The 13,082-nt window shown below is 35.9% G+C and overlaps 1 protein-coding gene across 1 annotated transcript; it reads left to right on the forward strand.

Annotated features, from left to right (window-relative positions):
• Nucleotides 1-835: 835 nt before the first annotated feature.
• On the forward strand, nucleotides 836-13,082 carry LOC142631126 (flowering time control protein FPA). Its single transcript, XM_075805206.1, has 6 exons — nucleotides 836-1,254; nucleotides 4,138-4,383; nucleotides 4,502-4,588; nucleotides 4,861-5,846; nucleotides 6,522-7,861; nucleotides 12,810-13,082. Exons 1-5 carry the CDS (start codon nucleotides 949-951, stop codon nucleotides 7,858-7,860), a joined length of 2,964 nt encoding a protein of 987 aa, XP_075661321.1. The 5' UTR covers nucleotides 836-948; the 3' UTR covers nucleotide 7,861; nucleotides 12,810-13,082.

Here is a 13,082-nt window from a genome sequence, read left to right on the forward strand (position 1 = left end):
AGTAAAAGACTAAGACTAAATTACAAAGTAAATTATTAAAGTTTGTGGTAATTTTAATTTTATTTCTTAAATTTTTTAAAAATTGAATCCACTCCCCTATTATTAGGTATTGTTTGGATTCGTTCTCTTTCGTTAATACATCATGCTCGTGTTAGATAAATCAAAATAACCATATACATAAAGAGTGCAAAATCAAAGTAATCCTAAACACAAGTGGTATAAAACTATAACATATATACAAACATAAAGGGTGTCATTTGGATGCTCTACAAACACCGTGACACAAAAGCATTGACGGAAGCAGCAAATCTAATCTAAATAATATATAATGAAGATATCCAAAACTTTAGAAGTGTGAGTTACATTAAGACTACAACCAATTTTACACCCCTTTTTACAACAATTTCATGTGGCATACTTTTGCCACAAATATTTACATGACCAACTTATGAGTATTAAAAAAAGTAAAAAGTCCATGTAAAAAAGACTGATAACTAGTTACAATCTACCCATAGAATAATTATGTGATAAAAGTTGTGGTTTTAAAAGAAATATGTTAGAACTATAATTTTTACTACAACTCACTCCCGTGAAAAGTTGCGAACGATGAAATCGACAAGGATCCAATGCTTACTGCTCTTAGCATAATCGAGTTGCGACAAAAGTTGATTTTTATTTGGGTTAAAAAAAATAAAATAAAACACCAAACAAAAAACAAGAGCTTAACCGCATACAAGTACAACTCTTACAAAAACGGGCAAACCACCAAACCCAATCAAATCTCATCCGCCCCTCTTTTTACTCTCATCCACTTCTCTTTTTTCTCTCTTGACCTTACCCCAAAATCAAATCTCGCTCTCTCTCTCCAAACCCAAACACACACACACACACACACACACACACACACACACTATCTGGTGAAACCCTAATTCCCAATTCGATCTGCAAATGCCGCCACCGAACAACAAATCGATGATGATGAACACGAGGCCAGGAAGAATCGGCGGCGACTCCGACGAATCGGAGACGCCGTCGAACAATCTCTGGGTCGGTAACCTAGCCAGCGACGTTGCGGACTCAGATCTCATGGATCTCTTCGCCCAGTATGGTGCGCTCGATAGCGTCACCTCCTACTCTTCTCGCAGCTACGCTTTCGTCTTCTTCAAGCGAATCGAAGACGCTAAGGCCGCCAAGGATACCTTACAAGGCGCCGATCTCCATGGCCACCCTATCAAGATCGAGTTCGCTCGTCCGGTTTGTTCTCATCAATTTGTTCTTCTCCTGTGTATATATATAAATACGATTCGTTTCGTGACTTTGAAGTTTTGTGCAGTTTTTTATGCGTTTCAGCAACTTTTGAGTTTCAACCTTTTCATAATGATTCCTTATCAAATCAGATCCCTAGAAGAATGATTTTTTTTTTTTGATTCTCGGGATTAGGAATTAGGTTCAATTCGATTCTGCGTGCAATTGTCACTCAGATTTGGAGATCAATGTGATCTAGAATTTAATTTGGGTTTAGACAAAGGGATAATGAAGTAAAAGCAAACAAACCCTTGATGATGATTACTTATCAAATCAGATCATTAAAAGAATAATTTTAATTTTAATTTTAAATTTTGGGATTAGGAAGTAGGTTCAATTTGGTTTTGTGTGAAATTGTCACTAAGATTATAATTTAAAATTGGGTTCTAACTAAGGGATAATTTTTGGGATTAGGAAATAGGTTCAATTTGGTTTTGTGAGCAATTGTCAATAAGATTTAAAGATCAATGGGATCAAATTTTAAAATTGGGTTTTAACAAAGGGATAATGAAGTAAAGGGAAGTTCATGCCATTTTGTAGTAAAAAACAAATCATAATTAGTTTACGGCTTATACAAACTTCAGTATTACCGTCTCAACCCAATGTTGATTTCTAAGATCCAATGGGATCAGATTATGCAGTTAACCATGATGAAGAATTTGCGTTTTTTTTTTTTTGGGGGTGTGTTTGATTATTGTGAATGGGGTAATTAGGTTTAATTCTATTGTAGGCCGTGCACAACATAACGTCAAGAGCAATGCTTCGGACAAGTAATAATGCTTTATTGAAAAATAAAAGAAAACTTTCCCAAGGTACACAGGCAGTGTACTCTGTATACAACAAAACATCCACAAAGGTTACATAAATAAAAAATTCTTCTCTCAAATGTAGTTTTCATTGTAGGGTACTTGCCCATGAAGTTTATAGCAGTAGGTTTGGCAAACCCTAGTAACAGCATACAAACCCTGTCAATGGGGATGCTAAAATTACATTTTTAATTTTACAAAAATTTTACCACTTCAAGGCACTCGGTCGCAAAATGTGAATGCTTTGTAGCAAAAGTACCTAATCACCTTCGAACACGTCAACATTAAACAGATTTTCACATATAGTATCTCTCCACAAATTTGAATATAATGAGGTGGTTTCGTAGATATATAAACAAATTTAATGAAAGCAATAGAACGACACTTTGCTCTAATTATGCAAATTTGAGGACCGAGAGTTGGAGCAGCACCTTAAGTGAGGATGTGAGGATCAAATTGATGCAAAGCATTCTCTTGATAAAAAGCACCAAATAGATGAACTCAAGTTGCATGTGTGTTCTACTGATCAATTCCACTAGGGATCAGAAATTGAGCTTGAGGTTTACTGTAAATTCGTTTTCAATTGTCATTTCTCAGATGATGAAAAATGTTACATTGATTTCAAATTTCAAATAATTAAATATAGATTATTATTGTGAATTCTGATTATGGTAACTTTGCTAGAACCTTGGGCTTCATATCAAGTTAGGAGCTGGTTAGTTTTCATATATAAGAGGCACCACAATGCAAAAAACAGCCTTAAAATTTTGCCAAACACTATAATATGTGCTATGCATATAAATTATTTTTCAATTCTGACAAAATGTGATCTCATTACACAAGCATTTTGATACCTAACAATGACTTTGAGAAGAGCCAAGAATTTGAGAGAGATCTGGATTTTAATTTTTAAAATTTCTGGCATTGAGTGTACTTGATTCTTGCTGTAAGGGTGCTCATGGATAAAATATCCTTTCTACATAGGTTATCCTTCTAAATCTTATCTCAGCTTAAAAGAATGGCTGCAAGAGCTGTATGTGTGCAGTACTTCAATCTTGTAAGAGATTTTTAATGCCTATAAACAAGGCTGATAGGGAGTAGTTTTGACAAACCTTTCTCTTCAGAGAGTCTCCAATAGAGCTGCATCCTTCCTACTCAGACCTGATAATGCTTACTTCAAATTTATATTTTATGGGTGATAACCAGCTTTGTTGGATATAAGAATTCTTCAAATTAACATCAATGACATCATCAGCCTGTGCATTTTTTTTTTTTTAATACTTTTACAGTAGAAGCCACCAATTCTTTGCCAATCTTTGGATCAATATTGCTCTAGCATTTCAACAAGTGAAGTCACCAACACTAATCACTCACCTTCTGATTTGACCTTTCTTGAAAATACCATCTAAGGGCCTGATGTATTCATATTAAAAATTATTTACAAAGTTTGCTTTATAAACTTTAGAGAATGAAGAGGGATTGTTGAAAAAGATATCCTTGATCTAAGATTCCTTTCTGGCATGAAGGGATTTGAAATCCCTACATGCTTCTTGCACTTGATCATGTAATCAACAATACAAATATGATCATTTGATTGTGTTATGTAATGGGTTGGAAAAAATTCCTCCCAACTCTTATATAAAAGTACTATCATACCTATCAAAATAAAAAAGATTCCTCCCAATTTGTTTGGAGAAAAACTGTCCTTAATATATGTGTGAATGATATCTGACTGCTATATGCATGGCATTGATGTTTTATCTGAAGACTAATGTTTTATTATAATTGTAAAGATAAATACATCTGCTTCTACAGGCTAATAAAGAACTTCATTGGTTGTTCATGGATTAGTAGTACCAGCAATTTCAAGATAGTAATATGGTTTTTCTTTTTTCCTTTGACATCAAATTGGTCTTTTGAACCCAAATATAGTACTTCGTCTTTTTAGTATTTTTTTTTTTCTATTGAACTATCTAATGATGCAATTTTGAGATGCTTATAAATATTAAAAAATCCCACTTTTCAGGCAAAACCTTCTAAGCATCTATGGGTGGGTGGAATTAGCCCAGTAGTTTCCAAGGAAGAATTGGAAGAAGAATTTCTTAAGTTTGGTAAAGTTGAGGATTTTAAGTTCCTTAGAGACCGCAATACTGCATTTGTTGAATACCTTAGATTGGAAGATGCTTCCCAAGCCATGAGAAACATGAATGGTAAGCGCATTGGTGGTGAGCAGATACGTGTGGATTTCCTCCGGTCGCAGCCCACGAGAAGAGTAAGTCTCTTGTACAGAACTTTAGTTTTCTTTTTATGAGATGTTGTAACTGTTATTCAGAACTTTCTTTTCACTTCAATCTGCAATGAGCTTTATATGTCTGTGTTCATATCAACAGGAGCAGTGGCCTGACTCCAGAGATGGGGACTTTCAGGGCAGAAGCATGGGACCTGCTGATTCCCATTTAGGTCATAAGAGACAACTGGTGAGTCTCAGCCTGATAACTCTGTTTTACTAGATAAGGCAAAACTTTCTGTTCACAGCATGTCTCTGGTGCTATGTGTCTCAGAGGAATTGTGTAGACTGGTTGCATCAAATTATTTCTATCCTACAATGGACCAAATCACTGATTTGGTTGGATCTGGCACTATTTTTTTTTTTATTGTTGATCTGCTTATAGAATCTTACATGAAGTATTCGCCTATTGCTTCCTTTTATAGGGTTATGTTGCTTTAAATTTCTTTTATCTTGTTACAGCATCTTCAGTCCTCTGTGGGGCGAAAAGGAGATGGTCAACCCAGTAATGTTTTGTGGGTAGGTTACCCTCCTTCTGTTCAGATTGACGAACAAATGCTCCATAATGCCATGATCTTATTTGGTGAAATCGAGAGAATTAAGAGTTTTCCTTCAAGACACTACTCCTTTGTAGAATTTAGGAGTGTGGATGAAGCTCGCCGAGCTAAGGAGGGTTTGCAGGGCCGGCTTTTTAACGATCCTAGAATAAGCATTATGTTTTCAAGTAGTGAGCTGGCACCTGGCAAAGAGTACTCTAATTTTTATGCTGGAACTAAAGGGCCAAGGCCAGAGTTTTTTAATGAACATCCTTTTCGACCTGTACAGATGGATGTGTTTGGTCATAATCATCCTATGGTCCCAAATAATTTCCCTGGACCGTTACCATCTATTCCAATGAGGCCTTTTGGTCGTCAAGGTAGTCTTGAACCTCTGCTTCCAGGCCCAGAATTTGATGATTTGACCACACATCATAATTTTCAGGATGGTAACTTGAAAAATATGATGGGTCCAAACTGGAAAAGGCCATCTCCTGCACCTGGAATGCTCCCTTCTCCTGCACAAGGTATCAGACCACCCCCAAGATCCACATCTGGTTCTTGGGACGTACTTGACATGAATCAGTTTCAAAGGGGTTCTAAAAGGTCGAGGATAGATGATGCTTTGTCCATTGAAGATGCACCTTTTCCTTTGAGAAAGATTGATGACCGGGGCTTGGGATTGGATCAATCATATGGGCTTGGTCCAGTGACTGATGGAGGTGGTGGACCTTTTGCAAATGTTCAAGGGAAGAGTAGCCTTAGTCCTGTGGGTGCAAGGGTCATGGCTGGTGGACCTGGTCAGGGTCAAGTTGATAATGATTACATATGGCGTGGCATTATTGCTAAGGGGGGCACTCCTGTTTGTCAAGCTCGTTGCATCCCTTTAGGAAAAGGAATTGAGAGTGAGCTGTGAGTATAATTTTCTCTTCTTATTTTCTGTCTTTCGTATCATTTTCTTTTTGCTGCTGTTTAGGGTGCTTTACTAATTTCTATTTGTTATATGTCCCAAGCAAGCATTTTTTTAGGTATTTGATAATACACATCATTTTATTGCCAAAGATATTTATTTTTGATAAATTCCAAATATATTTATGAATTGGAGACAGTTCATCTAAATTAATTATGTTTTGTTTTGGTATTATTTCATTGAATAGAACTTTTCTGAAGTATGTAACAAGTTGTAGCATTGTATTTTTCTTGACTTCATGGACCTCATTTGTGATTTGACTGAAACTTCTAGATGAAATTGGTAATCAATATTTGTCTAAAAAAAGCAAGTGAAATGAAAAATATGTGTAAGCAATCAAGAGAGTACATATATTTGTAATGCACACTGAGTTTTTTCGTGTTCAATCTACAGAAAAAAGTTTCTTAGTTTTCAAGTTGTTCATAAGTCGTTTGGATGTTAATACTATGCTTTTTTTAACCTGCTCGCAACTTTTCCCCCTACTTGAGAACTTGTGAGTTTAACAAAGGTTTCTTTTTCACTTGGTGCAAACTGCTATTTGCCATTGTAATTTTGTATGTCTGATTTGCTTATTTGTCTTCTCAGTCTCACCTATGTGGAAAATTTCTGTTTTGCAGTCCTGAAGTTGTTAATTGCTCGGCCAGAACAGGATTGGATATGCTCACAAAACACTATGCTGATGCCATTGGGTTTGATATTGTTTTCTTCTTGCCCGACAGTGAAGATGATTTTGCTTCCTACACTGAATTCCTTCGCTACTTAGGTGCCAAAAACCGTGCTGGTGTTGCCAAGTTTGATGATGGGACCACCTTATTTTTAGTTCCTCCGTCAGACTTCTTAACTAATGTCTTGAAAGTTGCTGGCCCTGAACGTCTATATGGCGTGGTTCTCAAGTTTCCACAACAAGTTTCTAGCGGTACATCCATTCCACAACAATCACATCTTCCCATCCCTTCTTCTCAATATATGGATAGACAGCAGATTCCTCCTCGCACTGAGTATGGTGTAATCTCATCAAAGGAGGAACAAGCTTTGCCAATGGATTATGACAGGGTTTTGCATGAGGATGCAAAGCTTCCTCCAAAATCACAATTTCCAATTGCTAGTGAGTCCCCAGCAATGCAGCCAGTACCCCAAGACTATGCTTCTACTAATGCACTATCAGCGTCCCAAGCTGGAGTGACATTAACGCCTGAGCTTATTGCCACTCTGGCATCTTTGCTGCCTGCAAATGCACAGTCTTCTGGTTTAGAAAGTGCAAAGCCTGCATTGGGCTCATCATCTGTCAGGCCTTCAATTCCGCCTCAAGTTGGACCCAATAAAGGGACCCCATCTCAAGACTGGAAACAAGATAATCAAGCTTCTGACCATATGGGTCATCCATTGCAACAGTTGGGGAATCAGTTTAATCCCCATGTACAAAACCTTTCCCAATACCAGCCTTACCCATCTGTCTCAAGCACACCTACCCATTCGGCCTCATTGTTACACGGCAATGCCCAAATCCATGACTCTTCTATAAGCCTACCAACGCAGGCTGCAATTTTGTCTCGGCCTTTGAACCAAAGTGGACAGCTTGCTGCTTCTCCTCATGTGAGCCAGCAATATCAGCATGAAATTCCCCCCAGTAGTCAAAGAGGCTATGGGATGGTTAATGGGATGGAGGCTTCTGGATTATACAGCTCACAAGCTTTCCAGCCAGCCAACAGTCCTTTAACCTCATCTAATCAGGCCCATGGTTCTCTTCATTCCCAGCCACCAAGCTCGGAGATCCCCAATCAGATGCAGCAGCTTCAATCTGCACTCTTTGGCGCGGGCCAGGGCACACCAGAAGTTGAGGTTGATAAGAACCAGCGGTACCAATCGACTCTACAATTTGCTGCTAACCTCCTCCTCCAGATACAGCAGCAGCAGACAACCAATCAGTCAGGACGAGGACCTGGAAATCAACAATGAGGTAATTCCTCCTCCATGAGTAATATTATTCATTGATGGAATCCCTTTTTTGAGAAAATATCTCTACTTAAGTATGGAAGTGGGTTGTTAGCTAACTTAAGTAGTTTGCATATGGTAAACGTCTGGGGTCATAAGCTGTCTTTGTTCCATTTGTCTCCATATAGTGAACATTTAGGGCGATTAGTTGTTTTTATGTTTAAAGTTCCATATTAAAAGTTTTGGATAGCATCATTTTTTTTTTTGATAGGTAATCAAGGAACTAATATTAATGAGAAAAAAATGAATAGTACAGGATGTTCATGATGATGAACAGTAAGAGACGAAGAAACAAAATCTAAGGGGAAGATAATTTAAGGGAAAACATAAACTCTGAAAGAGACGAAGAATCAGTAAAACCCCAACAACGAGACCACTCAAAAAGGCTACGCTGGCATAAAACCTTTTAACTCATCCAACGTCTTCTCCATGTTCTCAAAGGATAGCATCATAATTATGGAAATTGAATTTTATGATATAATTTATGCCAGCTAGAAGCCTTGGTATAAACCTCTTATGAAGTGAATTGTTAGCGGATTTTAGTTCCTTGATGGTCAAAAAAACTTAGAATACTATTGTTGAGATGAAACTTATTCACATGGGACAAGACTGGCATTTTTTAAAAATTTCTTTTGAAGTTGTAAGAGATGTTATAAGGTGGCCAGAATGAGAGATGTTATTAATGCAGCTTAGAATGAGTTGTTTTCTTTTAAGGTAGGCTTCTGGTAAGGCTCAAGGGATTTGATATTTTGATTCCATTATCTCTCCGGGCATTTGAAGAGGAAATGCAAGATTTTCCTGCAATTCAGATTGGGACCTCATTATTTTAAGCTTTAGGAACCAATTATGGTCGGAGTGAATATGTTTAACATTCCTTGCCCTTTTAGACTGGGTTCAAATTTGGCTCCTGTTCATGAAAGAAAATTGACTTCTAACCTCATAAGCTGTGGGGTTTTGTTCCATCTCTTGAGTGTCTTAGAGTCAGCATGTTGTCTCTTGGAGTAATTGATAAGATATACGGTTGCAGCTCCAGTTAGGGAATTTATTATTCTGGAAATGTTTTGAATAACTCTTAGTTGATGAAGGCTCTGCCAAACGTCCTGTAGGTTTAGATATATGTATCTTATGTGTCCACTGAATTGGGAAGCCATATTGTTTTAAGGTGGAACCGTGTGCTTTCGAGATCTACATGCTCCATGGTTAGAATCTCCAATGGGTCACAGTGGCTTGGACATAAGTAGGCCAGAAAAGTCAATACAACCTTTTTTGCAGTCTTTATATGTAGGCAACAATTATCCTTCATTCTTTTAGAGATTCATTTATGAACCTAGAGGCATTGATGAGTGGCTGATTGATGGTCTATTATTTTGAGAGACCTTGTAAAGGATTTTCAAGCACTCTTCATTGCCCACAAAAATATAAATATAACTGGGGTTTGTCGTTTGCTTGGAATAGCTTTGTGGTGAAGTGGACTGCTTATAACATTTGAGGGACACGCCTGTTGAGTAGAAGATTGGATAATACTTTGTGGACAAGGTGTTCTCTTGATGGTTGGGTTCCCTGGTTATAGTATGTGTTAAGTTTATTGTAGATATTCAGAGAAGATGTTTGAAGGATTTTGGCATGTCAAGCGCTTGTTCTCTTAATTAGATACTTCTTTCTAGAGTTTTAACTACACAAGGTGTCAAATATACCTGACTTGTTCACTTATCCAAAAAAAAAAAAATGTACCTGACTTGTTCATGAGGTCAATATGTAATTTTGTATTTCAATACTCTTTTACTACTCTTAGGCATCAATCCTAAGTTGGGAAGTGCTTGGATAGACAAATACATTGTGTAGAGTATGTTATCTAATTCATTCTGTACTGTATACCTTCCTCTAGCATGATTTGTTAATTTTTATTATATCTGTTAATTGCTCTATTTATTGCATTTAGTATCGGCATTTTTTATTTATTTATTTACGATTTCACTTCTTCTTGAGCCTATTGTCAAAATTCATTAGTTATTGCATATGTTTGTAGTAGCTTATAGTTGTGTGGCATATGAAAGCTTTTTATTTTTTATTTTGGTGATCATCTCTGATTACTTAGTACCTAACTTTAGGTTGAGAATTTCTTAAACTTTTTAAATTGTAAATGTGAAATGTAAACTGCACTTTGAAAGGGGTCTTTGGACTTAATTCTTAATAGTATTTTGGTATGTTTAGTAAATTTATATTTGTAAATATAGTTTTACCGTTATTTAAGACCACTACCTTAGCAAACCATCATATGAACGAATTTCACATGATGATCCAGGAAACTCCCTCACTTTCCTCCATCTTTTGCCCTCTAAGAATGGCAATATAAAAATAATGCAGAAATCTTCTATTGACAAGTTTTTGGGCAACACAGATGATTTTTTGAAGATTGAATGTAAAGTTTATACATCATACTTCTAACGTTTGAATCATCACTCTATAAATCTGATATGTGCCTACCCTGATTGTTTCACTATATGGCTGGATAGACAGGGAGCTCTCTTGAAACAAAATATAGCGTTAAATTCAACCTTACAATATAGGTATTCCTATTAATTTGTCTAATTTGTCAGTCGCAGAATAATACAAATCAGAAAAACATAAAATGCTTCTAATGCAAAATGGTCTTAAGAACTGTTAATTGCTTTACAAAATATAAATAACTAATGATATTTTCCACCATATAACATAAAACATAAAACTATGCAATATCAGTGATATTGCCTGGGTTTGAATATCTCTGTCCAAACTGGAATCAGTTTTAAGAATATCTAATCCTTGAGGTAATGCATAGCGCATAGCTTACCTGAACTCGACTAAAATCTCATCCCAGGGGCAAAAAAATTAATCCTGAGCTCGATGACATATATCTTTCCTTTGCTACCCAGGGGGAAAAAAAAGAGCAATCGATCTAAAGTTATTAGAGCCGTCGCACACTCGCACTAGTGTATGTATATAGTATTGCACGTTCCTATATAGACATTGCACGTTCCCAAGTACGTTGAGGAACCGTATGAGCTTTTGAAAATTCATTATAATGGGTGATTACAAATTGAAAAACCATTATTAGCTTCTTCTTCTTCTTCTTCTCTCTCTTCTTTTTTCTTTTGTTTTTAATAAAAAAATCCAGGTGGGAAAAATCATAAGGAAGTTGGTTTCATAAGCAATATTCTTAGATGGCAAAGTAAATCATTCAGGAAAAGGAAATCGTAAAGAGAATTGACTTTTAGCCTTGTCTATTCATTAGTTATTCAATTTTGACCCAATGCTTATTTTTATAGTATTAAGGTAGAACTAATGGTTCCAAATTTGGCAAAATATTTATTCCCCTCATTTTTACATGCTGTCTACCTTGGACCCATGCATCTGGATCTGGTGGCCCCCTTTTTTATTTTTTTTTATTAAACTTCAATTTTTCAAAAAAGAGAGAATTAGTATGTAATATGGATTATGTGTTTTTTTAAAACACCATATTTATAGGTTCATAAATAATACGAAACCAGAACCATCATCTCAAATTAACATGAACGAGTCAACTCAACAGTGTCAGGATACTTGTTGGTTCACTTGTTGTTGACTTAACCACGACTAGATGGTTAAACAAATGCCTCAAACTCTACTGCCTAAAAATCAACAGAATCAGTGCGTTCTTATCCCTAAAAATACACTTCCCAGAAACAAGGTTTTATCTTTTTTGGCTGATGTCGTAGATCTTCAATGAAATTGCTATGAAATATCTTAAAATGACAAGCAACTCTTAATTTTTTTAAGTGGTCGAATAATAGGAAAAAAGAGTAGGTTGGATAGTGGGCTGAAAGGTGCTATAAATTTACAACTGGTCTGGTGTTAAGCCTGTCTTAGGATATGTTGTTCTATATACTTCTACGAAAATCTCTCTTGGTGCGGAATCCTGGATAATTTTTGTTGTGTATTCGTAAACTCATTTTATCATCATTATTTAATGAAATAGAATTATATCATAATGTTATAAAAATAGAGTACACCAATCTTACCAAAAGAAACTCTAAGTTTGATTTTATTTATTATTATCATTTTAAAAAGAAAATAGAATAAGAATTGGTACCATCTTGTAATTTTAAAATCGGGTCTAAATGTCTTCGAAAGAATTAAAAAACCATCCAAAACACTGAAATATTCAACCAAACTTTTTCATAGAATTATTTCTGGGATGGTATATTCCGGTAGAAACGCCCAAAAAAGTGCTATTTTCAAAAGATTGGTTTGAAGCCTCAGAAGTACATTGGCAGTAAAATTGAACATTGATGCGAAGAAAATGACACTAAAGGGTAGCAACCACGTGAATGCATTTTGTATAATTTACTACGTGATTATTATATTGCTTAGTGTGACAAATTTGTAGGCTGCGGGATGGCAGCAGTGGCCCTGTTACTTGAAACTGGATCTTGAATATATTTAACATTTTACCTTTTTTTGGGATACTTCGATAATTGAGTATTGAGTATGGGAGAATTAAATTCTTTATATTCTCGCGAGCGAAAACACTAGGAGGTGTTGGTCGATTGAATTACAAAAGGCTTTAAGCGTATTTTCAACTAGACATGTGAGGAAAGAAGAGGAAAACCGTAAAATAAAACAAGTTGTGCTAAAAAATAAATGAAAGTAGGATGCTTATAATTGTAAATTAGTATGGCAAACACCGCTTCCTTGCCAAATTATCTTTTCGTTAGTAGAGCTCACTTTGAGCTTCACAGGGATTCTTATTCTTTCTTTAGGCCCCAAAAGTGATTACTATAACTAGTTGCTTGTGCAAATGACTTAAATTTTAATTGATTGGGCTGATATCAAATACAGCATCATTTTCGTACACAACCTAACAGTCTCTAATCTTGGTCTTTCCCAACATGTAGGTGCTTTGGGCTTTCTTTTTCACAAAAATGGACATTCGGAATTTTCAAATGGGAACACTGCGTGTGAATTGAGTGGGGTTGACTTGACTTGAATGGCTGGTTCTCAAGGCTGTATGAATACCTGTTGCCTGGGGCGATGAAGTAATTGCATCAGGAGAATGTACAAAATGGTTTTTTTTTTTTTGGGGTTTTTTGATAGCTTTATCCTTTTTGTGTTTTATTTATCTCAGAATCTATGGCTTTAACTTAATCAATTTTACTTTCTTTTCTTAA

The sequence above is a fragment of the Castanea sativa genome, chromosome 4 (genome assembly GCF_040712315.1).
Source record: "Castanea sativa cultivar Marrone di Chiusa Pesio chromosome 4, ASM4071231v1".
Lineage (NCBI taxonomy): Eukaryota > Viridiplantae > Streptophyta > Magnoliopsida > Fagales > Fagaceae > Castanea > Castanea sativa.

Bases quoted from the DNA above. Each gene is read 5' to 3' on its own strand.
- LOC142631126 (XM_075805206.1), top strand. From the start codon at position 949: ATGCCGCCACCGAACAACAAATCGATGATGATGAACACGAGGCCAGGA. The intron at 1,255-4,137 runs GTTTGTTCTCAT...CCCACTTTTCAG, and splicing joins AGATCGAGTTCGCTCGTCCG to GCAAAACCTTCTAAGCATCT. The intron at 5,847-6,521 runs GTGAGTATAATT...TCTGTTTTGCAG, and splicing joins AAAGGAATTGAGAGTGAGCT to TCCTGAAGTTGTTAATTGCT.